At 39.9% G+C, this 27,633-nt stretch overlaps 1 protein-coding gene across 7 annotated transcripts in view; it reads right to left on the bottom strand.

Annotated features, from left to right (window-relative positions):
• The window catches only part of TENM3 (teneurin transmembrane protein 3), a 320,768-nt gene that overhangs the window by 33,641 nt on the left and 259,494 nt on the right, over positions 1-27,633 (bottom strand). For 2 of the 7 annotated variants that reach the window (XM_081221018.1, XM_081221019.1), the window contains 7 exons: positions 24,030-24,297; positions 22,550-22,693; positions 18,312-18,561; positions 17,583-17,603; positions 8,176-8,408; positions 6,707-6,861; positions 5,043-5,917 (listed from right to left, as the gene is read on the bottom strand). In XM_081221018.1, coding sequence (XP_081077144.1) covers positions 5,043-5,917; positions 6,707-6,861; positions 8,176-8,408; positions 17,583-17,603; positions 18,312-18,561; positions 22,550-22,693; positions 24,030-24,297 — 1,946 coding nt within the window. The remainder of the gene's footprint in view (positions 1-5,042; positions 5,918-6,706; positions 6,862-8,175; positions 8,409-17,582; positions 17,604-18,311; positions 18,562-22,549; positions 22,694-24,029; positions 24,298-27,633) is intronic. The other 5 variants (XM_081221020.1, XM_081221016.1, XM_081221021.1 and 2 more) reach the window with 3 other exon arrangements.

Raw genomic sequence — 27,633 nt, 5'->3', positions numbered from 1 at the left:
CTCACGAAAGACCACAGTCAGCCCCATGCATATAAAGCTCCAAATATTCTAAGTCCCAAGATAGAAAACTGCCACCAACCCGGCTGTGTGCATGTACATGTCAGCCAGAACTCAGAGGGTTTTTTTCCATGTTGTCTCTTCTCTAAGCAGACAGAAGAGCCTCTAGATATGCCCGCACGGTTTCTATCTTATGGGGTAAGCAAGCAGAGAACTGTGAAAGGCCATTAGTCATTAAATAATTTACTCTATTGCCCAAGTCAATACACTGGGTTTGCTTTTGTGTGCATTCAAGTGTAAGAACTGAGGTTTCACTCCAGCTATGAACTTGTTAAATAATAGATTTCTAGCAAGTAAGATCTTTTGGGTCTCCCTGGAATTGCTCTAGCTGAGGAATTATAACGTGTGATAATAGTTTTAAAGTGGTTTGAAGAGCAGCACAAAATCATCCCTAATCCTAAGTGAAGGGGGTGACTAGGCTTCTCACAGGGTCCTCAGACAAGGGGACCCCAGAGCTGGATGGACATCCTTTCTACCGCCCAGCAAGTCAATGGAAGAGGAGGTCTGAGGCAAGATGGCTTATTCAATTAGCAACAGATAATTATTCTGCTCGTGAAACATATTAGTCTAACTCAGGGATTTCAGAGCTGAGTTATAAACTACGTGACACCTGTCTGCCTATCACACCGTCTGTAGCATGTCTAAGAACCCTGGCCACTTCTCTAACAAATCACAGTAGGGACACAAAAATCACAAGTAACAGGAGAGAAATTGCTGCGCCAAAGACGGTATCTCTAGTGTCTGAAATCAAGGTTTCTTGTGCTTTGCAAACTACCGGTGAACCCTAAAAAGTCACCCTATTTTATTGGTGACTGATGAGAATCTCCAGTTGAGAGTCAGGTTTCCTTTTCCTAGAGCCATTCTTCCTGATACCAGGGCAACAGTATACTTTAACTGTATTTGCATGGGAAATGTTTTCTGTCTTTAACTCTTTGATCCCAACATTTCAGAAGAAAGTGCTACCAGTATGAAGTTTTAATTTTCGTTAATTATTGTAACAACAAGGTCAACTGAGGAAGTCCTTACTTTATAAAGCAAAAGAGAGTAAATGTGTAATAGTAGGTAAATATATTTCAAAAAATCAACAACAGAAATGAGAAGCGTTAATATTTTCAGCATTAACTCTTGGTACGGAAAGGTCTGAACTGTTTCAGAAGGCAGATATTTACATGATACTCTTCCAACGGAGGCAGCGCTAGGTTTGATCAGATTCTTCTATATAAACAACCGTTCACCTGGCCACATATTTGATTTACTCCTCTCTATTCCTTCATTCAACAAATAGCTATTGGGGGCGCTCTACAGGCACCGCAAGCTTCCAGGAGCCGTGGGAGCCACAGACATAATGGCACAGCTTGCATTTTAGAAGATACTTTCACATTTCATTCTGTACATTCTGTGACATACATGTCACAATACTGTGACATGCTGATGGTAAATGAAAGTTTGCACGAAGAAAAGAAGAAGTGAAATAAAAACATGTAAGGTAAACAATTTCAGCTAATTCTCTTTTAAAATTTCTTTGGTAGAAACTGCAGTGACTGCACTTTTTATTGGTAGGCAATTTATTGATCCCAGGTCTTCTTCCATCTGTTTCTATCCTATAAAGCTTTAATCTCAAGGCTTTTTAGACACTAGGCTAGCTAGAAAGCTGGACACATACAAATGGGAATTTGGGCTGAAAAGCTTAATCTTTCTTTGCAAGGTATTTGTACATAAAGATAGATACAGCATGTATCAGATCTAGGAACTAGTGTCACAAAAGTCATAGAAAACAGGTGTTTTTCAACTGTGAAGTGTGTTTTTTCCCCCATAATCTCCTTGTGGTTTTCGTAAAACTCTGACCATTGTCAAACCTCTCACATCCCTTCTTTACGAAAGTACCAAGTACCCTTAAAAGGTCTAAATTAGACATGTAGTACGATAAGAACGTGAGGGGAAATATTACAGACATGTACTAGGGTTCTGGGAGTCTGCCAGCTCACTAGTAACGACAAACACCAAGGAAGCATGGCAGGGGTTCAGAGTCCCCTCTGGCTCTTCTAGAACCTTCACATCCAGTCTCATATCCGAGTCAGCACAGAATAAGCAGAAACTGTTGTTGTCAAGGCTCTGACGAGTAGAGGTGGGGGGTTGAGTGTATCCATCAACGATCTCAGACTTACACAGACAGAAAGGGGCCACTCTGTCAGAATCCGGAGGACGCTTCCGGAGGGGCTGCCTGATGATGACACTCCTTTTCCTTCTTTTACGCACTTACTTTTGAACGTGTTTTAAAGTTTCTCACCCTTAGAAAGGGTGGACCCTTGCTCATTCACAGCTAAATTATAAGAACGTACAGAAAGAAAAAAATGATCATTTGTCATTCTGATATGATGATTCTGAATTACTTAGGTTAAATGCTCTATTTTTTTTTCTGTCTTGTATGGTAATACACTGTTTTGCAAAGTGCATAAATGTTTCTTGGAAATTTTTAAGTCATGTCTTTGCTGCAGACATCTAAAGGAAAATTAACTAAAACACTGTTTTTTGAAAGCAATATTTCTGTTTCTTTTATTAGAAAAGCTGTTTCTCAAGTACTGTAAACTACTATATTCTTAAGTTATAGCAAACACATGTTTATATGCGTGTGTGTGTATATAATTATGAGGTTTATATTTGGTGGAATACTTCAATAATGCTTTTTGGAATAGTTGCCTTTATTGTAATTTATCTAGATGTAAGACTTAACAGATATACTTTAAATATGATGTGTGGGCTTCCCTGGTGGCGCAGTGGTTGAGAGTCCGCCTGCCCTTGCGGGGGACGTGGATTTGTGCCCCGGTCCGGGAGGATCCCACATGCCGCGGAGCGGCTGGGCCCGTGAGCCATGGCCTCTGGGCCTGCGCGTCTGGAGCCTGTGCTCCGCAGCGGGAGAGCCCACGGCAGTGAGAGGCCCGCGTATTGCAGCAAAAAAAAAAAAAAAAAAAAAAGATGTGTAATGGGTCTGTATTAGCGCAAATATCATTGTGATTTATTTTAATTAATTAAAAACTTTCATTCTTGCAAACAGTGCTTGCCCATTATATTCACAAGACAGGTTTGCCAACTCAACCTCTACCTTAGCAGTCATGTTGATTCTCCACTAAGTCTGAAATTCTTGGAGAGCATTTAGTACTAGAGAAATGTGTCTTCTTTGTGTACCGTAATATTAAAAAAGTAAAAGTCCCAAATTTGTTTATACTATCCCACATCAACTCCACCAATGGAGTATATCCATTTCTCACTGTAGGTCATTAGTGAACCTGTATATGTGTTGCAGAAGTTCATGCGTCAGTAGTGACCCACATGATGAACTTCTGTGCATTGTCAATTCCCGGGAACGAATAAGAACACATTCAAAAATGGCTCACAGAGCAGAGCTTGAGTCCTAGACTGTACTAAAACCTTATTTCTCTATTTTCGCCCCTGCTTTTAAACTGAAACCCTACCAATGCCACTATCATTTCCTGAGGATCTTATCGTCAGAGCAGCCCTCCCGCCCAGTCCCATCTGATGGGAGCACTTCTACTGAACTCTTTTTTCGCCTCTCTGGCAACAGAGCCTGCTATCACTTTGAAAGGAAGTGCTTGCCATTAACTTCCAATTTATTCCTTTCCTATTGTGATCCTAAAATGAGCAAAAGGAACGCTAAGAACAGAATTTTAATGTAATTCAATTGCACAGGTTTGTTCCGCTGACAAAATCATGCTGCTGGGTAACATTCATTTTATTAAAAGGGAATCTGTCAAAAAAAAGAAAAGCAATCCAAGCTACAGGAGAACTAAGCCTAATGTGTAAGTTCTATTCCAGAAAAGTTGTATGGAAAATATTTGTATATTGGATCATTTTTTTCTACTGACTTTTATCATAATTTTGGAGCTGTGTTCCTACAGAAAGTACATTTGCTTCAGCATTTCATCGAAAAAGTCACACTAAGGACCTCAATATTCATTTCCAGGAGTATTTTGCATTTGTCAGCATGCCGTCTCTGCACATCTAATTTCCCCTTATGATTCGTGCAATGTTAGTGGAATGAACAAGTAATGGAAAGTGATTTTACACAGTCACAAAATGTGAGTGTTCAAAGAGCAGGTTGCCTGGGCCACTCCTCCACAAATTTAGTATAATACCCCAGCTGGACGCTCCTTCTACTTTTTCATATGCTTTCAGAGTGACCAGCTATTTCTGATTTGCATTTAGTGGTAAGGTTCTTATAAGTGGAGTTTAGATGCTCCAATAACTGATTATAAAAAGTTAAGCCCTTCTATTTGTGGTGCTGATGGGATCAGCCAAGTTCATTGTAAATGTTTTTAAAGCTTCCCTTCAGTGACAGCTCCCAAAACAGTCAGCTTTAGCACATGGGCAAATATAAACCCCAAAAGTTTTTGACTAAAGCCAAGGCTGCAGTATGTTTCCCCAAAAGTTTGCTGCTAATATATTAGGTCTGTATGAAGTAAGATATTAAATTAATCTTTAAGCAGAGGTAGATTGACCTCGACGCTAATGAAACTTAAGCTTCAGGGCTCCCCACTTGCCTGGGTCCCCTTCCAAGGCCCTGAGTCTAATTTTGTCTTTTTTTTTTTTTCAGAAAAAGGGATCCCCAAATTACAGAAGTTCCAGGCCCCCCAAAAACCTGAATCCCACTTGCCCTTAAGATTGTACTATTATTATTCATACTACTGTACATAAAATAGATAAACAACAAGGACCTACTGTATAGCACAGGGAACTATATTCGATATCTTGTAATAACTTATAATGGAAAAGAACCTGAAAAAGAAATATATACATATATATGTAGAACTGAATCATTTTGCTGTACACCTGAAACTAACACAACATTGTAAACCAACTATACTTCAATAAAAACGAATAAACAGGAAAAGGATTATACTGTTATTATTTTAGATTACATTATTATATCACAGTATTTTATAATCAGAATAGAATTTTGATTTACTTACTCAAAAAATGTTGTCCATCCAGTTTCATCGCTTTTAGTGGCTAAAAGGCCGCTGTTGCCATGGTAAGTAAACAAAACTAATTCCAGTCCTTGAGCGGTCATGCTTTTCAGACATCCATTTGTTCCTATGGTCAGCCATATCACTTGGTTATCAGGAGACACCACTCGAACTGGCATCCGATTTGGGTCCCGTCTAATCCTAAGGGTATTGCCGTTACTGTCGGTCACAGCAGTAATATCATTGTCATTGCTGTAGCTAAAATTGTACAGATAATCGCCAGTGACTAAACTCACAGTATACTGGTGAGTGCCATTGACGTCAAAGATATAGAGTTCTTGGTCAGCTGGAGAGGCGACTTCATAGAAGTTCATAGAGTTAAGTAAAGGCTTGTTCTTTGACACAGCCCGGATCCGAATGTTTCCTAGGTCTGCAATGTACAGGGTGCCATCCGGGGAGGCGGCAAGGGAGGAGGGAGCGCTCAGTTTGGCGTCTTTGGCGTAGCCATCTCCGCTCTGGTAGCAGTCACAATTGGCATCGTTTTTGCAGTCACACTCTGACGGTATCCCAGCAACCAGGGAGATCTCCCCATCTGTGGTGACTTGCCTTATCCGGTTAATTTTCTTTTCGTCGGTTTCAGTGATGTACAGGACCCCGCTGTAGGACACAGCGATGGCAGTAGCCGACTCCAGGGTCGTCTGAACTGCATGCTTGCCCACAGAATATTCCACTCCTGGCACCTGGCAATGCATGGGCCGCCCGGCAGCAATGCGCACTTGACGATTTTCAGTGATCTGTAAAACTACGTTATTATCCAGGACATAAATGGAGTTATCCATAGGGTTAATGGCTAGGTCAGTGGGCCATTCCAGACGTACCTTCGTAAAAAAGAAATGGTCTGGTTACTCAGTTACTGAGCTGTTGTTAATTTGCCGGAAGAGTAAATTAGAAATTTACTGGGAAAATCTGGGGAAATTACCGTTGATTTGGTAAACTGTTTAAAAATTGTTTTTAAAATAGATACAGTGAAATAAACTTAAAAAGTTTTGAGTGGAGACAAATGTAGGAAATAAAATTTTATTTAAAAATGCAGCTCATTGAAAGATTTGCAAGTTCTGGCCAAATAGCAAATGAATCATAAGTAGTGAGTTAACACATATCAATGAGATGTGAACATACTTGTTCCTTTTAGCAGTAACAATCACCCAGTGTGGGGCTTTCTAGGTTATGAATACATTAGTGTTCCCTTGTGTTTTCAATCAGGCCAATAGTAAAGTTTCTAATTCTAAATATAAGTCCCTGAGGACTAATCCTAGTGGGTTCTCTCTACTACTTAAGGACCTCACGCAATCAAAAGATTAGAGATTTAAGCTGTTTTGTTCTTTTTGGAATATCTGCACGCTGTCACTTTACTGGTACTTTATTACAAATGATTAGCACTTCTTAGTGATAACTGTTCTGTATCTCACTGAATTCTTCAAATGCAGAACTGGAGAAGAAAATAACTTTCTATTAGCTCCTGAGACACATTTTAATGGAACAGCTTTACCACAACGACTGATGCCCACGACACGCGCGGTTTAATACAGTGTCATCATAGTGTACTGACACAGTAAATCAAGTCACTTAGAAGAAAAACAGACAATTGGGCGTAATGTTTTCACTACCTGGCTGATGTGCATGCTCGTGTCACAAGTTAAAGGCCTGGCTGAGGTCAGATCGTTAGAGCCTAGGAGAGTTGATATGATTCCATTCTGATCAACTTTTCTGATCATGGTTCCATCAACAAAGTAGATTAATCCATTTTTATCGATCGCCATTCCTGTATTCAAGAGAAGTAACGGTTATTAATCTTTCAAAAATGATTAATTTTAATTAAATGCTCAGGCCCATCACGAAACTCAACATTTAACCCCAGTGATAACATGGGCGGTAGGCAGCAAGTTAAGACTGCAGATTGCAAACACATTAGGAAAAACCCAACATGGGCATTCATGTTACGTATAAGTGTAAAATGTAATAAAGAACTGAAATTTGTAAGAATCTGTCCTTTGTGTGTGAATCATATAGGTAGCACCTGTGTTTTAAATATAAACACTGTACAGCATTGTCATCTATAAATTATAGAAACAGGTCATATTCTGTTACACTGAACTTTATATTCTAACAAAAACAGATCTAAGCCAAGGTTAGTGTTTTATTGACCTTGTTACAATGAAATTTGCTAGTATGAATAACTCAGCACAACAAATACTTTTTTTCCAGTCCTTGTTCACATAATAGTATCTAGCTATAATGAAAAAAAAAAAAACCCAAAAAAACACAAAGCCTCAAACCAAAAACCACTGTAATGAATGGCATAAAACATGAGGAAGGAGTCAAGTCTTGCTGGTTTAAAAGCTAGAAGCCTTCATCACATAGAATTTTAGCCCTTGTTACCTCCAGAAATTCCTCACAGCAAGCATTTTTTCCCATGGCATAGAAACAAAGGTTTAATAGCTCCAAACTGGGTGAGAGCTAATAGGGTTGCTTAGTGATGGCTTTTTTTTTTTTTTTTGCGGTACGCGGGCCTCTCACTGTTGTGGCCTCTCCCGTTGCGGAGCACAGGCTCCGGACGCGCAGGCTCAGCGGCCATGGCTCACGGGCCCAGCCGCTCTGTGGCATGTGGGATCCTCCCGGACCGGGGCACAAACCCGTGTCCCCTGCATCAGCAGGCGGACTCCCAACCACTGCACCACCAGGGAAGCCCAGTGATGGCTTTTAAGGAGGCTCGGGACTCATTCATGACAAAGAAATTCCAGGACAATGGAAAAAAAAAAAAGAATTCGGATACTTCCTTGAAGTTGAACAGGATGCGACCTGAATGATATCGGGTAGTTGCTTGATTCTTTCAAAAGTTGAAAAAACATGGTACGATAAAAAATGCCAAGAACCTAATATTTACTGTAAAATCAACTTAGGATTGTAGCATTTTCATGCTAAATAGCTTTTAAAAACACTAGATGTGAAACAGCTTTCCAGAACACAGTTGAGGGTAAAATATTAGACTCAGCATGAAACACAATCAGGCACTAACTGGATTTTCCACATTTTTTTTTAAATAAAAAGAAATCCTCAAATTGATAAAGGCCAGTACCTTTGGGACTCATGAGTGTGGCTTCCACAGCCTTCCCTCCATCCCCACATCTGGCTTCATCAAAAGGAAGGCACTGTTCTCCTGTCCCTGCAACCACTGCAGCATTTTTAGTCAAGTCTTTTGCACCCGTGAGTGACTTGGGACGATAAATCCTGCGAGTGTTAGTGTCAGAAACATACAAATCCCCTGAGACTGGATCAGTTGCAAGGTAGTATCTATGAGCTGGGCTGCTGCTGTAAAGAAAGATGATACATAAACATCACGAAGAAAGTTACTCCTAAAACACAGTAATTGAAAGCAAAATAAAACAGTTGATGAGAAACTAATTATAAACAGAGACTCCCCCCTCCCCGGATCAATGGCTGGAAGAATTGGTGACAACCTCTAATGTGACTGTTTTCCTTCCTTGTCTGTTGCTGAGGATTTAACAATTTATGAAAGGGCCATCTTAAAAATAATCACCTTTACAAGGCAACATGCTTCCAGCCTGAAACAAAGAAGCAAGTTCTCGGAATCTTTTTGGTTCAATGCAAAGCCATTAACATACAGCCTTTGAGTGATAGGCTTCAAGTATATTCCAGGGGACAGGTGTCTCTACCAAACTTGCCAGTGAAGTATAACATACGAGTGATTTTACTTGCATCTCACGGTAGGGAAATCTCCTGTCTTCTCTTGCAATCAAACCAAAACCACCTGGCTCCAAAAAATTATTTTTTTGAAAGAAAAAAAAAGTAGTGCTGTGTCTCTCTGGGTTGCTCTACTGGAATCCAGAAAGGTAACCTGACGCAGTGACAATGTCTGTCCTGAGCTATGGGGTTAAATACTAAAATGAGGCCATTGAAGAGAAGGAGGCAGTCGTAGTGGCCTAACGCACTGAGTCCCAATGCTGGGTTCATCACTTCCATTTTTAAAATTTGCAAATTAAGCTGCTCTAAAACCTGTCTATGAATTTGGTGACATACAGATATTTGTTCACAATACAGAGTACCTCAATTTTATAAATCTAAATTACTGCAAATGTAAAGTATGTCATGTCCCATTACCTGTAAAAACGGTTAAGACCAACGTTAGCAAGGAATGGACAAATTACGACATAGAGTTGAAATTGCAAGGCAATCCCCTTACATACACTTAACACCACATTCTTGGAATTAATGTAATTTTGTACTGTGTGCAAATATTGCCTTCTGAAAAAAAAATTCTAAAAAGAGTTTAAATGATTTGGTACCTTGACAAAGATGTCAACAGGTAGGAATCTCCGAGATTCCACAAGTCTTTCGAAGACAAAATTGGTTTTACTGATTTATTCTCATTCTCTTTCTCTCTCCACACACACACACTTACATGCTTGTTTCCATTTATTTTATATGTAGATATTTAAAATATGTAGTATAAATCTAACTGAATGAAAATATTTATCCTGAATAATGGTTTAGTAGTTTTCTCATTACTAGTTAGGGTCTAATGAAGCAGTTCTCACTACTTCATGCTCTTCTTTTTTTTTTTTTTTTGTGATACGCGGGCCTCTCACTGCTGTGGCCTCTCCCGTTGTGGAGCACAGGCTCCGGACGCGCAGGCTCAGCGGCCATGGCTCACGGGCCCAGCCGCTCCGCGGCATGTGGGATCTTCCCGGACCGGGGCACGAACCCGTGTCCCCTGCATCGGCAGGTGGACTCTCAACCACTGCGCCACCAGGGAAGCCCAACGCTCTTCTTTTTAAGTAGTGAATACATGTACTTGACTGCTCCTGTAAGATTCTGTTGTTAAAGGTTCTAGTGTTCACTGGTGTTTCTCACATTGGTAGAGGGGACAGCTGACCACACATGGGGTCTGTAGCGACCTCTGGGGCTCTAGAAAGCTCTGTGGCGGTGACGTTGGTAGACAGAGAAACACCCAGACCCACAAAGGCTTGAACGCCTTCAGATTCTCCTTTCCAGCCTTTAATATCTTTTGGTGACAAGAAACAGGTTAGAGCAAGAGGTCTTGAGTGTGTAAATATGAGGGAAAGGGGAAAAGGGTGAAAAGTGATATGAAGAACTCATATAGAGATGCAAGCCGTTTGACATAGAAGCGCTTCAGAACTACTGGGTTAGACCTGATGATCAACTTGCCATGCTCAGTGTTACTGTATCGTGTTTATAAGTTGATGCCTGAGATTTAATTTTATTTAATTTTTATTTTTAAATTTAAAAAAATTACTTATTTATTTATTTTTGGCCACATCGGGTCTGAGTTGCAGAATTGTTCATAGCAGCCTGTGGGCTCTTTGTTGAGGTGCGGCGGGCTTAGCTGCCCCACGGTATGTGGGATTTTAGTTCCCCGAACAGGGATGGAACCCATGACCCCTGCACTGGGAGTGCCGAGTTGTAACCACTGGACCACCAGGGAAGTCCCGATGCCTGAAGCTTTAAATGCAACCAGACATACGGTGTGCCTTAGTGTGGTAGCTTATTATTACTTTGTAATGAAGTGAAAAGTTACATATCAGTATAACGTTCAGAGCAATTTTTTTTTTTTTTGCGGTACGCAGGCCTCTCACTGTTGTGGCCTCTCCCATCGCGGAGCACAGGCTCCGGACGCGCAGGCTCAGCAGCCATGGCTCACGGGCCCAGCTGCTCTGCGGCATGTGGGATCTTCCTGGACCGGGGCACGAACCCGTGTCCCCTGCACCAGCAGGCGGACTCTCAACCACTGTGCCACCAGGGAAGCCCCAGAGCAATTTTATAGAGGCTTTCCCCCCCCCCGTAATCAGTCTGATATTGGCAGAGCTGATCTTCCAGGTATGTATATATAGCTGGCGACAGAGCTGCAGCTCAATCAAGCTGGGTCTATTTTGGAAGACATGACATTGGAGAGATTCTTTAGTCTTTCCTATCTCCCTGACTACATACTAATTATTGTACAGTTGGTTGTAAATATACATACACACATTTTATTTTCTTGCCAGTTGTATATCTATGAGCGTGACCTTTGGCCCAGATTGCCTGGTCGGAACATTAGCTTCCTAACTGTGTGGCCTTGAGCAAGATGGCTAACTTATCTTTGCCTCAGATTCCTTATCTGTAAAGGTGATAATAATGCAGATGTCATAGGATGCTGAGAGGATTACATGAACTAGTACAAGTACAATCCTTAGAACAGGGCCTGCCACACAGTATGTACTCAGTAAGCATTAGTTGGGCTTCCCTGGTGGCGCAGTGGTTGAGAGTCCGCCTGCCGATGCAGGGGACACGGGTTCGAGCCCTGGTCCGGGAAGATCCCACATGCCGCGGAGCAACTAAGCCCGTGCGCCACAACTGCTGAGCCTGCGCTCTAGAGCCCGCGAGCCACAACTACTGAGCCCACGTGCCACAACTACTGAAGCCCGTGTGCCTAGAGCCCGTGCTCCGCAACAAGAGAAGCCACCGCAATGAGTAGCCCGCGCACCGCAACAAAGAGTAGCCCTTGCCCGCTACAACTAGAGGAAGCCCGCACGCAGCAATGAAGACCCAACACAGCCAAAAATAAATAAATAAAATAAATTTATAAATAATAAATTTTAAAAATTTTAAAATGCTTAAAAAAAAATAAGCGTTAGCTATTCTTAATATCGGCTTGTATCCTGTCTCCTCTTACATTGCTACGTCTTTTTGCCTTGTAACTCTAGCCAGTGTAGAAGTGTAATAATTACTGTTAACTATAACTTGACTTCTGAAAATGTAAACAAGGAAAAAAATTTACTAAATTGGATAGGTTCAAATTTGTTTCCTTAGTCCGGCTGTTATACTATAACATCGAAGCTATTAAAACGACGCAGATCCTTCTTAAAACATCCAGTTTGAATTGTTTCAAGAGCAATGATGATAAAGGTAAATGAAGAATGCATACTTTTTCATGACGTCCCTCATTTTGAGAAAAAACAACAGATTTCTGAGATGGCTGCTTGAGTAGCAGTGGCTCTCTCTTTAGCTATAGGGCATGAGTTTTCTTGGTCGAAAAATATGGACATTCGAGTCATAAGCTTTGCCTTTATTGGCATAACTTTTATTCCAGTGGGACAGTAATAAGAGAAAGTCCAAAGTGGTGCTTTATATTTGCTATTTCCTGTCCTGAAGCACTCCTTCCTTGAAGACACAGAAATTTCTAAATCAAGCACTATATGCCAGTGGCTTGAAAGATGTCCACCAAGTGAAGGCTCTAATTTTGCAGAGAACTCTATTGTCCAAAAGAACAAATGTGGAGGAGCACGTGGCCCTGGAGAAGAGAATTTGCTTCTGGAAATACTCCCCACAGAATAGCAGGAAACTAGAGCTACATCCATTCCCGGCAGGGCAGCTTGCTATGGCAATCTAGAGCTGATCCTTGGGTCCCAGCCTTCCCTAAATGAAAGAAGGGATCTGTACTGAAACACTAAAAGAAAAGACAAGTGAGTTTGGAAACTTTCAGTTGACAGGCTGGTGGCAAGAAGCTCCGAGCCACGTGTGCGAGCGTCTGGGATTCAAGGACACCTGATTTAAGCACAGAGTTTTCTGATAGCGGTGCTGGTTCTTGTCCTTCTGATTTCCTGAAAAGCCAAAGCCCTGGAGAGGCTGGGATGGTGGTACAAGCGGGTGATGAGCTTTTAGATCAGTAATACATCTGTGAACATGGGAGGCTATGATGACTGCAAACGGTCAGCCGCTGGCAGCTGGGGTGCAGGAAACGGGGGGGAAATCTCTATTCAGCAGAAGAAGTACAATAGCCTTCTTGTGTGACTGACTGGGAGTTTCATTTCAGAAAGGTTTATGATAACATTGAGATTGTGACTAATAGCAGCAAAATCAAAGAAGCTGAGATCAAGTGAAGAACCTTTACTATACTGTGCCTTGATTCTTAACTCACCCTGAACTGCCTAGATCATCACAACTACCAGGCCGTTTTCTCTACATCTTCCTCAGTTAGATACAGACCCAGTGGTAAATGCAGACTAGACTTGCTCATTTATTTTGTCATAATTCAACCTTCTTAGACTTGAGAAATATTTGCGAAGGACAAGCTATAGAATAGATATCATTAGCACTTTTAATCTTTTTAGCTGGACACTGTACCACAGCCCTTGGAACACAGAGTGTTTGAAGAAGCATAAATTACATTTATGTATAAAATTAAACTGTGATTTTCTGGCTAATGAAAGACTGTTTATATTATTGCAAGCAGGGTTTCGGGATGTGATATTTTTGGGCCTGCTTAATTTTTAAATATTAGGTCAATGGGAAGTGCTGAATCAAATTTTTATAGTTTTGTATCTAAACTTTAACCGGTTCAATTTCACAGACCTGTGACTGACCCTTTCTTTGATCTTTTAATTGGTAATATAAAATTCACAAAGTTTAGTTTTAGACCTCCATGCTTAAATGCCCCTTGGCTGGTATTAGTTAATTCATTTAGTTTCCTTTATTTTGGAATTTTAAAGCATTGGAACAGGAGTGAGCTAAAATTTACTGCCTACAAAAAGGGTTTGTTAGCAAACTAACACTATAAACATCGTAAGAGGAAATGTTCAGCATATATAAAAGAAACTTATTTTCTAAGCATTTCAGAAGCTCCCATTTATGTAAAAAATTTAGTATGTTGGGTAGTATTTATAACTATTCATTAAAGTATAGCTAGAGACTTTGATTTGATACAATATCCTGACAAGTACTTAATACATTTGGTATGACAGAATATTTTGAATTTTAAAATATTAAGACTATTGTTTTTATACTTATTTTACTATTCAATATTTTTCTTCATTCTTTCCCCCCATTAGTCCAATTAATGAGCCTGCTGATAGGGCATGAAACACACGTACAGGAGCAGAAGCATGCATTGTCCTACTTTACTTGATCATTAACAGCTGACTTCTCTGTTCATTTTTATAGATTTAGACATAGTTTTCGTTTTCTTCCTATCACCTACTCCTAAGCCTTTCATGACGTTTATGCTAGCCAGGCAAGTGGGGAGAAGGAGAAATCCAGGTGGATCCTATCATCTGGTAAAAGGAAGATGATACAGGCAGGTAAATAGGAAGAAGCACCTGAAAAGAATTTTAATTTTTTAAGCTAAATGAAGAAGCTCCGATGAGCTGAGATACCGTCATTTTGTTTAGGTCAATTCTGATAAATTAGTTACTAAGTGAAGGGAATCCCTATTTCTGCCAATGATTTTGTCCTCTGTTTGATGACTTGAACTCAAAAGCCTTGGTTATTTTCTACATCTTCCTCTTTTTCATCACCCATACACAGTGTGTCCACTCTCTGCCTTCCTTTATGTTATTGGCTGATTGCCTTCATGACTTGCCGGACTATTTTAGGTACCTAGCATCTCGTGGTTTCACGGAACAGCTTTCTAACTGATCTTCCAGTCATCCTGGACACTGATACCAGACTCACCTTCCTAAAAGGCCACTCTGAGATGCCGCTATCTTGTTCAAGATCAGACCATGGTTCCGTACTGTCTCTGTTACCCGGCAGGACAGGAGAGGAACTCCTTAGAGCAATCAAGGCCCTGAGCTCTCTGACCCTAACCTGCCTTTCTACCTGTGTCTCTCATTACTACCAATATGGTAATTTTGGTTTTATCAAAATTATAATTTTGAAGTGGATCGGGCTCCTCTTAGAACATGTCCCGCTCATCTCTTCAGAGCACGTAAGTTGCCTTACTCTATGTTCTTTTGTTACCGAGTCCAAGCTCACTCTGCTCGCCGCATGACAGCCTAATAAATCGGAGACAAGTGTTGAGGCAGGGAATATACCACTTTATTGGGAAAGCCGCAGACCGAGAAGACGGCAGACTACAGTCTCAAAATAACCATCTTATCGGGCTTTGGATGCCAGTTTCTTTTACAGCACAGAGAGGGGGAGGAGATAAGGAAGTAAAGTAAAAAGGCCACAAGTTTTGGAAATATCCCCTGGAATGGCCAGCCTCGGGGAGGGCACGTGTTAATGTCTCCTTTCTTGTAGCCATTCACAGGTGGGCAGGGTCCGGATGTTCCCCTGAACAAAGGCACTCCGGTTTAACATTCAGGCAGGGTTCCCCGGGGCAGGCCATTGTGTATAGACAGTACCCTTTTAGTGAACAAAAGCAGCGGGAAGCAAGGGTTAAAGTAAAAGAAACAGATCCAACATGGAGTCAGATTGGGCTCTTCCCTGTTTCACTGTATTCATGACTGTTCTCCTTCCTCCTGGTTGTTTTGTGTAAGCAGACTTCACCTTAGAGCCACGTCAAATATCCACCTTCCAGGAAGCCTCCGACCCACGCTCCCATCTCCCAGGAATCCCTTCCTCCACAGTTACTCTCGCAGTACAGGCCATGGATGTGAGGAAGTGTCAAAGAACGACACTGATGATGTGATTTAGTCCATTACATGCAGATCTTGTTTCCCCTACTAGATTGGGAGTTCTGAGAGCATGGACTTTGCCTCACACTACGATTTGTCCAAGAGCCTAGCACATGGTAAGTGATCACTGAACACTGACTTAATAAAGACGAATATCAAGTTAAAACCCAAACCAGTGTATTTTACATGCATGGCGCACAAAGGAAATGCAAGCAGCCACATGTAGCCAGGATAATGTACAGGGGAGATAATATACAGAGGAGAATCATGAGAGAGGGGTTACAATGAGTATCACTGCCAAACAGCACGAGTTAGTACATAATGAGTTCATTTTATGAAGTACTGTTGATAAAAAAGGCAGCTCTAACCTCACAGATTTTTTTTCCAGACAGATGATAGTTCTAGGTAATTTGTCAAATGACTGTGAAATAAGTCTAACTTTTTGCACACCCATGGCACTAGCCCATAGAAACCTGGCCGTTTGGACAGATGAAAACTGGCTGTGGGGTATAGTGCAAGGAACACACTTTTTAGAGGCCTTCAAATCTCTGCCCCCCATTTCTTAGTTATGTATCTTGGGGAAGATACATAACCTCCTTGAGCCTCTGTCAGTTCCTGTGTAAACCTGGAAGGGCTGTTGTGTGGGTCTGCAGCACTGTGCATCTGGCATCGTGCCTGGCATGGAACAGGCTGGCTTGTTAAAAGGTGGCTGCTTTGATGGCCTTTCTGTATTGCCTCCAGTGTTTTTGCATTTAGTTGGTGCACACACCAGGTTGTCTTTTCTCCACAGTTACTAAGAGGGCAAGGCCAGAAAAAGCTTGATATTCCTCTGTGGTTTCTAAAAACAGAGCTTTGCAGGCTCAGAAGTCTGGAGAAATTCTGTGTTAGTTTTTTGCATGCGGCTGGGCTACTAGCTGGTGGCATAAGATCAATAGGGGAGCTTAGGAAAAGGTCTCAGGACCAGGCCTGGTCATACCGAGATGCGGCAGCTACACATCTTCCAGCAGAACTTTTTTTATTTCCTAGTTGTCAATCTCTACACAACAGTTTAACTGAATCATGTGGATTTATTCATCTCAGGGACTTCACATAAATTATCACGAATTTTTCTATCTAATATCATTTTATTAGTTATTTTAATGGCCAAACTAGATTTAGCATATCCAATATGTCTTGCTTTTTTTGGCTAGCTTTACTTGCAAACATATTTTTTTTTTTTTTTTTGCTGTCCTGAGGAAAGTTTTTCAGTCAAAAGTGTCCATATATTATACAAGCTTGCATACAGAGCAAACAGAATCTGGAAAACTTTTGAACCTATATATTTGCTTCGACTATATTCATTCTTAGCCTCGAGGAAAGTCTTTTCTTCCATAATAATGTCAGTGGAGACACTACTTCTTAAAACTCAAATCTAGTAATTCTCTCAACTTAGGAAAACATAAATGGGTTTTAAACACACAGTTTTAACTACAGCAGCAATGAATTTACCGGGAAGTCAATACAGCTTAACCTTTAGGGCCCCTTCACTTGTATGGGTTCCTTCCAAGGCCAGTGAGGGCCCTGGCAGCGTATTCAGGCGATCTTATGTTTCTAAAAATTTGCCAAAGTAAACTATTTTTAGATTCTTTTTCTTAAACAGAATACCCCAAATTGAATAAGCTTTGGGCCCAATAAAGCAGGATGTGCCCTGGCTATTGGTCAAACTCAACTCTCCGTAAACTCTCCCAGCTGTGCTTCAAATGTTCTGCTCCATATGGCTCAGAGTCAGTAACTGAAATTTACAGATTTTGTTGTTGTTGTTACACAGAGATGTTCATTATACTAATTTTTTTGTGACAGAATTTACTTTGTTAGCCAACTTGAAAATATAAATTATATTGCACAATAGGAGTTGCAATATGTTGTATAATAGTAGTTCATTTGAGTAGTTTTCATTCCTTAGATGTTCTGTGATACTGAGTGTCCTCTCTCATGATGAAATGTTCTTAGAAAACGATGTCAGATACTCACATTGAAAAGTAAAAAGGACATTCAAAAATATACAATAACTTTGAAGCAAGATGCTTACCTATGTCTAAAATCTTTATTTCTTGGTGGAAGCAGACAAAAAAAGGCGGAGAAAAAAGCATAGTTAGAAAAGGTTTCTATACCATGAGTTGAATACTGAGATTTTAATTATTTTATGGAAAATTGCTAACTTAAGCAGAAATAACACTGGAAATGAATTTTGTAGGTCAAGGCTTATCAAATGATTTACAGAATAGGATGATTTTGATAATCACACTTAAATGAACAATGCAAACACAGCAATTTGTTACTTTAACTATTGGTATTATGGTTGATGGGTTAACCCAACCTGAAGACCCAATATTCTAGCTGAAAGTTATAGGCTTAGTCGGTTTACTATTATGTCCCAATACTGTAGGAAAACATTTTACGCCTTCATTTCAACCCATGTGAAACAAAAGAGTGACAACCTATATCATAAGGTTATTCTAAAGATAACTAAAGGGATTTAAAAATCATAGTTCTAGCTTATTGGAGTACAGAGAATTCACTGGAATCACTGAGACATTTTATACACTGGGTGACTTCATACTCTTTTATGCATTTATGGCACAATATATACGTGTTGGGCTTTTCTTACCTTTAACCAAGAATTTAACTGCTTCCTAAGGAGAACTGTAAACACTGGAAAGGTATGTTTAAATAAATGAATCAGTACATTAGATTCAACATTTTTAAAGTAAAGGTGTGTTTAGCTCTGATCAAAATCCCAAGCTAGGCAGAGACATACCTCAGTTCCAAGACGCTCGTCACGTTCCCGGAAGGGAGCACCCGCCGCACGTAGTTGAAGTCCCCCACGTACAGGCTGCCGTCGACCCCACAGGCTAACGCCACCGGGGCCAGGAGTTTATTCCCGTCAGCTGGACCATTGCAGCTCGGGCACGAGATGCTGCGCCTGCGGCCGTTGCCCATGATGCTGCTGACGACAGGAGGCTGCTGGGAGATAAACTGATTTTCTCCGTTTCCCTTGTACAGTATACCTAGAAGAGAGAAAACACATTTTTCTTAAGATGAAAGGAGCAGAGATGAAAAGCACACATGTTCACTCTAGAAACCACAATTCGCTGCCTTTTCGATTTGGACTGGAAAACTGTCATCTAAAGTTCTTTCGGAAAGAACTCCATTCAGTTACCTAGTGTAAGATATCATATGGCAAGACACATAGGGTACATCAAAAAATGCCATCTGTTACGGATTTAAAGAACGTCTGGTGGAAGAAACAAAGGACTCACAAGAAAACTTAAAAACCCAACTTCTCAACACCAGTGATTCTCAAACTTGGCTACACATTGGAACTGACAGGGGAGCTGTAAAACTACTGATGCTGGATCTCACCCTGAGGGATGCTGATTTAACTGATCTGGGGAGCAGCCTTGGCACTGAGATGTTTTAAAACTCTCCAGATGCTCTTAATGTGCAACCGAGTTTGAGAACCATCTCTACACAAGGTTCTTTAGGGAACAGCAAGTTTGCCTAATTGTTAAATGAGGTCGAAAACCTTCTATATTAATCCAACTAATAAAAATGGGCGCCGTAAATATGAATTTCTTCTTTATGAGTTTATCCCTGATTTTTAAAAAGTTAAATACACTTTATGGGAAACAATGGTAGGAAATATATATCATACCTCCAACAAACTACTAAACTGCTGAAGAGTATTCTTCTTGTTTATACTTCAGCCTGACCTGAGAGTGCATGAACATGCAACTATTCAAACTTTCAGACATGACAAAATTGGGAAGGGCGGTTTATAATTTAAAGTGAATCCTGCTTTTAGACATGAAAGTGCCAACAAATTTAAGAAGACAAAATGCCAGTCTGCTCCGTTTTGGTCTGCAATGAAAATCTGAGAGAAAATTCCAAATAAATATTTTCATAGTTAGAAACTGGATTTGAGTGGAGATTCTAATTTTATTCATTTGCCATTTTTATACATAGATCACTGGTTCCATTTTGCTCCGATATAACTGGATGGTCAGCTGGTATTGTTCCATACACATTCAAGGTCCTTCTCAATGTGTTATTCTCTGTAAACACCTGTTGTTTATACTTTTTAACAGATGTACTGTTAAAAGAATCAATCCCATGAAAGTACAAACAGGAAACTTGAGAAAGTGTTTTTTCCTCCCACTTTGGGATAATTTTAAAGTGAAGAAGAAAGCAGAATAATTATGTTCCTCTCATAGCTCAGCACATTTTAGGTGAATTCTGGGATTACTTTTTTAATGCTTTGCTATTTGGGTGATGTAATAATCATAGCCAATCTACATAAAGAAATCAGGGCTGATAAAACAGGTTTATTCAAATTTAGGGAAAATCACCTAAATAAGGCTGGATCATAACAACAGATGAAAGGCATTTTTCCTTGAATATTCAAAGAATACATTAATGAGCCCTAAGATCTTTCTTTCTGTGATTACGTTATTTGACAATTACGGGACTATAATTTCCTAGAAGAGCCAGTTCTGTAATTTTCATCAGGACAGTCCCACAAAGTCGGCCTACTGCTCTACTGCATCTGACTTATTCCTTCATTTCTTAGAGTGATCGGTCTTTCATGAGTCTCCGCTATTATGACAGAATAGAAAGCTGAACATTAGAATATTTATTTTCATGTTCCAGGGTACCTGCACAAACACCTGTCACTGTCTACATTTTTGTCTTCTCTTCTTCCTTAATATATTTCCATGGCTCATCCACCTTGTCATGATTACAAATCACTTTGTTTACTCAATTAGACACACGTCACTTTGAAAAGCCACTACTTGTCAAACTGCTCTTGGATAAAATCTGAAATCACAATCAGTTCTCTGTGAATTAGGTTAGCTTGCATTTTTAAATAATATTTATTTTATCATTTATAACCATTTTTTTGGAGGACGGAATTTGGCATGGTCCAATTTTTACATCTGACCTGATATCTTAATAAAAATTAAGGGCTTCCCTGGTGGCGCAGTGGTTGAGAATCTGCCTGCCAATGCAGGGGACACGGGTTCGAGCCCTGGTCTGGGAGGATCCCACGTGCCGCGGAGCAACTAGGCCCATGAGCCACAGCTACTGAGCCTGCGCGTCTGGAGCTTGTGCTTCACAACAAGAGAGGCCGCGACAGTGAGAGGCCCGCACACCGCGATGAAGAGTGGACCCCACTCGCCGCAACTAGAGAAAGCCCTCGCACAGAAACTAAGACCCAACACAGCCAAAAAAAAAAAAAAAAAAAAAAAAAAAATTAACTATACATTATTCTCTGGCAGACTGTATGTATTTTTACTATATATATCCACACACGGAATATCTATGCGTTTCTTAATTCTCCCGAATATGACACTGAGTGCTGAGTATCATAGGTATGGGCTTTCCTGAAGTTCTTTGCTTTTTGTCTTCTTACTGGTTCATAATCTCTTGGGTGAAATCCTGTGGCTAACTGGTTATGAACTTTACCCTATGTTCTCATAATAACTAAAATGTATGTGGAGAGGTTTTTCCTTCCATTTTGTTGGTCAAGAACTGAAGGAATATAGCAATATGTCAAACCATGTGAAATATAATTGTAGGGAATTTCATTGAGAGCCACTACTAGCATGGCAGGCACATGGCTTTGCATTTTGAAAGACTGTGGTGAAACCTCGTGTGACTGATGTAGCAGGCTTCAGACACTGTTGATGACCAGAGACAGCACACAGAGCATCCTCTTGGGTCGGGACGCCCCACTTTTCCAAAGCATGTGCTGCACGTGGCACTAGTTTTCGGCCCTGCTCCCAACCTTCTGAGGTGCAAAGTGAACTAAACCTGATGTCCAGGACACAGCCGGAAAGGAAGGAGAGCTTAGCACCGCTATGAACTAGGAAAGGTGTGAAGGGTCTTTCTGTTTTGTCTTTTTCTTACTACTGATTCGGTCAGTACCGTTCTCTTCTGGAGGCGAGGCTCCAGAATTTTCAAGCGCTGGCTTGGAAACTGTCTTAGATTTAGCACGTTTGGAAAGTTTAAAAGGTATCCTCTCCAACTCCAACACTTTTTTTTTTTTTTTTTACAAAAAGAATCAATATCAAAGCAACATTAGTCTGAAAAAGTGGCCATTAATCATGGTTAAATATTTAGTTGTATTGCATGCTCAATTCAGCATTCTGAACCTCAGAAGCCTCTGCTAAGACAAAAGCTAGATTATTTCAACAAGACTGTGAAATGTTCTTCTCTGGCTATTCGTAAGAGAAGAGCAGAGAGTTACTAGCGTGTATGGGTCAGGGCAGGAGGTGAAAGCAAGTTACCTTAGGATTCTGTCTTTCTAGCAAAGCACCTACACATTATCTGAGATGTAGCCAGCATGTGGGTAAAATGTTAGAAACACAGTGAAGACAACAGAATTTGTTTAATGTAAATAATATTCTTTTTGAGATGAAGCTGGTCACATTTTGCAAATAATTTATCTCTTTTGGTTTGTGAGATCTGACATGTTTTTTCAGAGCATATTTACTTATAAGGTCTGCAACACATAATACTCTTGATTCTTGCTTTTTTTTCTAGATTAGTTGCAAAATCAAATGACAGTATATGTAACCCAATTTGAGTGGGAGAAGTTTTTTCCCTCAAATACAGTGTAAGAAGAACTGAAAAATAATCTAGATACTGAGAACAGACTAATTATTTAAGGATTAAGATCCATTAGAAACATTTTGGTGAAGTCACTTGGCATTTTATTTTTTCTTTACTTAAACCCCCCCTCCCTTCATTTTTTGTAAACCTCCCTAAAGCACTTTGGATCAGCTCACTGACTTCCTGGGAAAACTATGCTGGTGACAAGCATATGAACATTGTGAAGCGTATTATGTAGTTCCCACTTTAGGCTTTTATAGTCTTTGAAAATACACTCTTGTCCCCCTACTAATTCTGATCCTACAGCATGCATGGGATAAAATATTGCTGCAATTTAATCAATTTGAAGGTGAGTAATATTATCTGTGAACAAGATCTTACCATTCTGAACGTCCAATACATGATGTTTATTTAATGTCCAACCGCCCATGTTGGAAGCATCTAATTCGTAGCCTTGCAATATGGCAGTCCTTTTCTCCCACAAAGTCAGGTCCAAACATGACTCATATTCATATCCAACCGACACTAGAATCAAAACAAATCACAGTTCATCTTCCCAACCACAGGCAGAAATGGAATTTATTTTATTATTGTGATAAAACTGCTTTTTTCACTGATGTGCTCTGAGACTATATTTCCACTTATTTGTGAGCAGAGTCTATTTTTATATGAGAAGATTCGATCATATAAAAGGTGTTTTTCTAAAAAATGATCTCCAAATATTATTTTTTGTACTGACTTAATAGAATACTAGTATTTTTTTCCCACACCACTTTTTCACAAGGTGTTCACAGCACAAAATGAAGTTCAGATCAGGCAACTGGGTGAATCATTAGATCCAATAAATCAGCTCCAAATGCTGATCAGATGATAACAACTAAAAATAACGTTTGCTATCTGAATAATTAGTGATGTTTAGTTTCCAAGAGTATTAAGTTATGGAAAATATTTATAATAAGTAAGGTTCAATATAGCAAAAAAGATAGGTTATGACACCATATTCATATGTCATCAGGAATGAACAATAAAACTAGCAGTAAATTAATACGAACAAATTACAAATGGAAAACTTCAGAGTTCACAATGAAACGTGGGTTTTAAAATTTAGAACAAAGTGAAGGGAGAAGTGGCAATTATCTGACTGATTTGAACTAATTCCAGCCCAAATTATATATTAATTTCAGAATAAAATGTCTACTATATTTTCAGGTAACAGCTAATAGAACAAAACACATGTTTTCCTTTAGTTTTTGATGTTCTGAGCCTGAGCTTGGAGCTACACTATGCATATCTCAACAGGTCAAACTTTGATTGTATTGTCCAGTCATGCAGTGAAACAACTAGTTTGATGTTTTAAGAATATCATTCCGCTGAATTGACTTCTTCCAGTCAGAAGAGCTGGAATAATTTTTGGACACAAATGTTGTCTGATGTCATGTTAAAATATCATTATGAGTTGAAACTACACTAGCTGTTAGATACTTAAAATGTTTTAAAAAAAAGGATAAGGAAAGCTAACGAAATAAAATTATAAAGGAAAGAAAGAAACAAAAAAAGGAAGGGACACAATAAGGAAAAAAACATGAAAAAAAGGATATGGCAGCCTGAAATCTCATTCAGAACATTCTTCTAAGATATAATTTCAGCCAGAAAAATGGATACTTTCTCCTTTTCATCATATGGAATACATTCCTTTTCCCCATGGTAGGTCTAAACAAACCAGCTTATAACTTTCCTAGGCAACCTTACTGCCTTCCTCTCTGCTTATCCATGGATTTTCACGCGTTACAATGCATTTTATGTTAGTTCTGACTTCAAGACAATGTTTTTGGTTCAGAATATATATTTACATGGGACTTACCAACAGCTTCAGATAGACCATAGACCTTTTGATTATAAGCATCTGTTTTATCCCATATAAAAGTATAGGCCAAGTTCGGTGAGGCAGGAAACCACTTTTGAAAGAGTCTTCCCACTACAGCTACCATCAGATGAACCTTCATTAAATTAAATGGGATAACGGACTGGGTCATGGTGATCTTAAGTACTGACTTATATCCGGCAGCTCTGGAACTCAGGTAGGAAAGCTTCAAATCTGTTCCTGGAATTGTGGTTTCTTCATGGAGTACCTAGGGTTGAAGGCAGCAGAAGCTTCAAACGGTGATCATGTACGACTCTTAGGTAAAATGCCCTTGAAAGAACGGAGCAGAGTGACTAAACTAAGACCATGAAGAGTCACTATTCATACATACGCATATGGGATGTCATCTTAGTCAATGATTAAAACTAACCCCTCTGCCAGCCCAAGTTTTCTTCTCCTAAAAGCTTCTTGTCATTTATTCTGAGTTAATCACAGCTCAGGTGCTACTCCTTATACAGGAAATACTGTGACTGCTCCATCAGGCTGACATGCAATGACTCGTTAGTTTACAGTCACTGTGGATTCTCACTAACCCATCTTTCACGCCTATGGCCCTGAAGAATTAGAGCAGACACTTGTAAGATGGTTAGCTCAGCACAGGGATGTGGTCCAGGCCAAAGATCTGGCCCACGCCAGCTGGCTCATTTAGGGATTAAACCTACTCCTAAAGGCAGGAATGATAGCAAAACAGACCAATTCATTTGGGTTCAACTGTAGCAAATTCCATATTCATGTTGGAAGGTAACAGCACATACTCATAATTAGGTAAACACTGAGCTTCGACTCACCACTGATTTTTGATATGATGGTACATGAATTAATATTTTCAAGTTGCGTAAATTTTCCCCCAGAGAACAACTAATGTGTTGTTGAATGCACGCAAAAGACACTCCATATATACTTTTTGAATTGAAATGAGTGTAAAAAGTTAATATAATTACCTGCATAAGAATCACCTCCTTTACAAATTTAAAAAATCATATTCTTAACCCCACAATGTACGCATCGCTGTGACTTGGTCAACGAATGCCAACAGATTTAGCCTGACATATGCAAAATATATTATGCCAAAACATTATTTAAATGTTTTGAAAAATTTATGTTACATTGTATATAAAATCTATCCAAAAAATTAAGATTCTACTTACTAGTGATGCTCCTGTTAGTTTGGTTAATAATAATAGCTCTTCCTAGGCTTACGACATCTATTGTAAAGTGCAAGACTATGTTTAAGAACCTGCCCCAGGAACTCACCACTTTCTCTACCAAGAATTAAATAGCATTCTCAAAGGTTGCCTCATACTGCTCTATGAATATTCATTATTCAGACTTAAAGGACTACTTTTTCGCTTAGAAAAATCTTAGAACAGCGATTCAGTGTTCAGTAGTGTTTCTCCTCCTTCCAGTTCCTCTCACATGAAACGGTTAGGAATGATGTATATCTGTCATACAATTTTTTTTTAAATTTATTTATTTTTGGCTGCGTTGGGTCTTCGTTGCTGCGTGCGGGCTTTCTCTAGTTGCAGCGAGCGGGGGCTGCTCTTCGTTGCGGTGGGCGGGCTTCTCATTGCAGTGGCTTCTCTTGTTGCGGAGCACAGGCTCTAGGCACACGGGCTTCAGTAGTTGTGTCATGTGGGCTCAGTAGTTGTGGCTCACGGGCTCAGTAGTTGTGGCTCGTGGGCTCTAGAGCGCAGGCTCAGTAGTTGTGGCTCGCGGGCTCTAGAGCGCAGGCTCAGTAGTTGTGGCGCACAGGCTTAGCTGCTCTGCAGCATGTGGGATCTTCCTGGACCAGGGCTCGAACCAGTGTCCCCTGCATTGGCAGGTGGACTCCCAACCATTGCACCACCAGGGAAGCCCTGTCATACAAATTTTAATAACTTAAGTAGAACCCACGCTACTGAGGGTATAGCTGTCACTTTCAATATAAATAATCACGCAGTTGGAAGTAGCACAAAAGAAGGGGCTAAACAAACTTCCATTTGGCCTGTGAGTCAGTGTTGGCATGAAGCGGGATTGATGCAATCTAGCAGGTGAAGAAGGCATTGCTATGCTGTAACAGACACACCAATTTATTACAGTTGGCATCTTCCTTACCAATCATATGCTGACTGAATTCAGACACAGACTGTCTTAAGCAAAATAGTTTATGAAGATACAGAAACTTCCTAGAGCTCTATTAGACTCAGGGAAACCCTTACATTTAAGATTGACAGTACTTTTGTAGGACTGTAGGGCACAGGGTGAATCATCTGAACAGAACTCACTGTTCTGTATCATTGGGGTGAAATACCAGTGGGTTAGTTTGAAAAATAGATTTTGTGACTCTTGAATGGCCCTGAAAATATAAGAGATTGAAACCTCAGGTACATAATTTACTTCCTCTTAATTTATTTCCAGAATAATTTCACATAAATTTGATAGGTTTTCCATAGGTAAGGCAGTCTTTCATGAATATATATTTCTGTGGTCTTCTAGGAGTTACTTCTGTATTTCAAAGTATCATGTGTTATTCCTAATTTTAATAACTGATTACTGTCTTTGTCATCATTAGCCTATTTCCCTGGAACAACTATCTGCAATTTAGTTCATTAAAACGTGTTTCTCCTAGGTAATTTAATTTGACCATATTTTTTGCATTAGTGGGAAAAGTAAATCAGCCCGAGCAGAAAAACCAACCATTAAGCCAATTTTTGCCAGCTGCATGATCTGTAAGCTCCATCCTTGACTTGGTTAAACACGCAGAAACTACGGCCTCCCAGTTCTACCTTCCACATCTGTCTAATCCATTCCCTCTTCTTCATTTCCACAACCATTATGATGGGTGGGCCCTCTGCCTCTGGGTGCTGGATCTGTATGGAAGTACAGTGAATACTGTTCTGTTCACTGATCTGTCTCCTTCGATTATTTTATGCATTTTGTCCCTTGAGTTAGCATCAAAGAAATGCTGAAAAATCTACATTGGCCCCCTGGTTCCATGTCATCTAAAGAATTCAAGGTATCCATTGTACGGTATTTCTGGGCCATTCATAACCTGGCCCCAGTCTTTCCCCATGAGTGTCCTACACCTTTAAATTGCTCACCAGTTTTTATACAACAGCATTTGTTTTTACCACGATGCTGTTGCTCACACATTTTCTTCTATCTGGAATATCCTTTCCCCCTTTGAAGGCCAGCCTCTTCAGTGATGTTTTCCTTGGCTTCCTTAGGAACTGACCTCTCTTTTGAACTTCCATAGTTCTTCATTCAAATCTTCATCACATGTAGAATGGCTTACAATAATCATTAAGCAGTAAAATATCGAGAGTAATGACCAAGTACAGTAGCACTTGGTACAATGTCAGTCAGGAGGTCAGGTACAGGCACTAAAACCTTCTTCCAATGAATGAATACATGAGCAAAGACATTATTAGCTGTTGAGCTTAAGCTGTTTTCCCATTTGGCTACAATTAATACACAGATACAGATATAACTTGAGGAAAAAGTATTTTTAATAGATCTTTAAGGAATAACTAGATATCCTACTATAGAAATACCTATTCTTGTA

This window comes from Mesoplodon bidens (assembly GCF_964165515.1).
Source record: "Mesoplodon bidens genome assembly, chromosome: 20".
Lineage (NCBI taxonomy): Eukaryota > Metazoa > Chordata > Mammalia > Artiodactyla > Ziphiidae > Mesoplodon > Mesoplodon bidens.
This window is presented reverse-complemented; position numbering and strand designations above follow the sequence as displayed.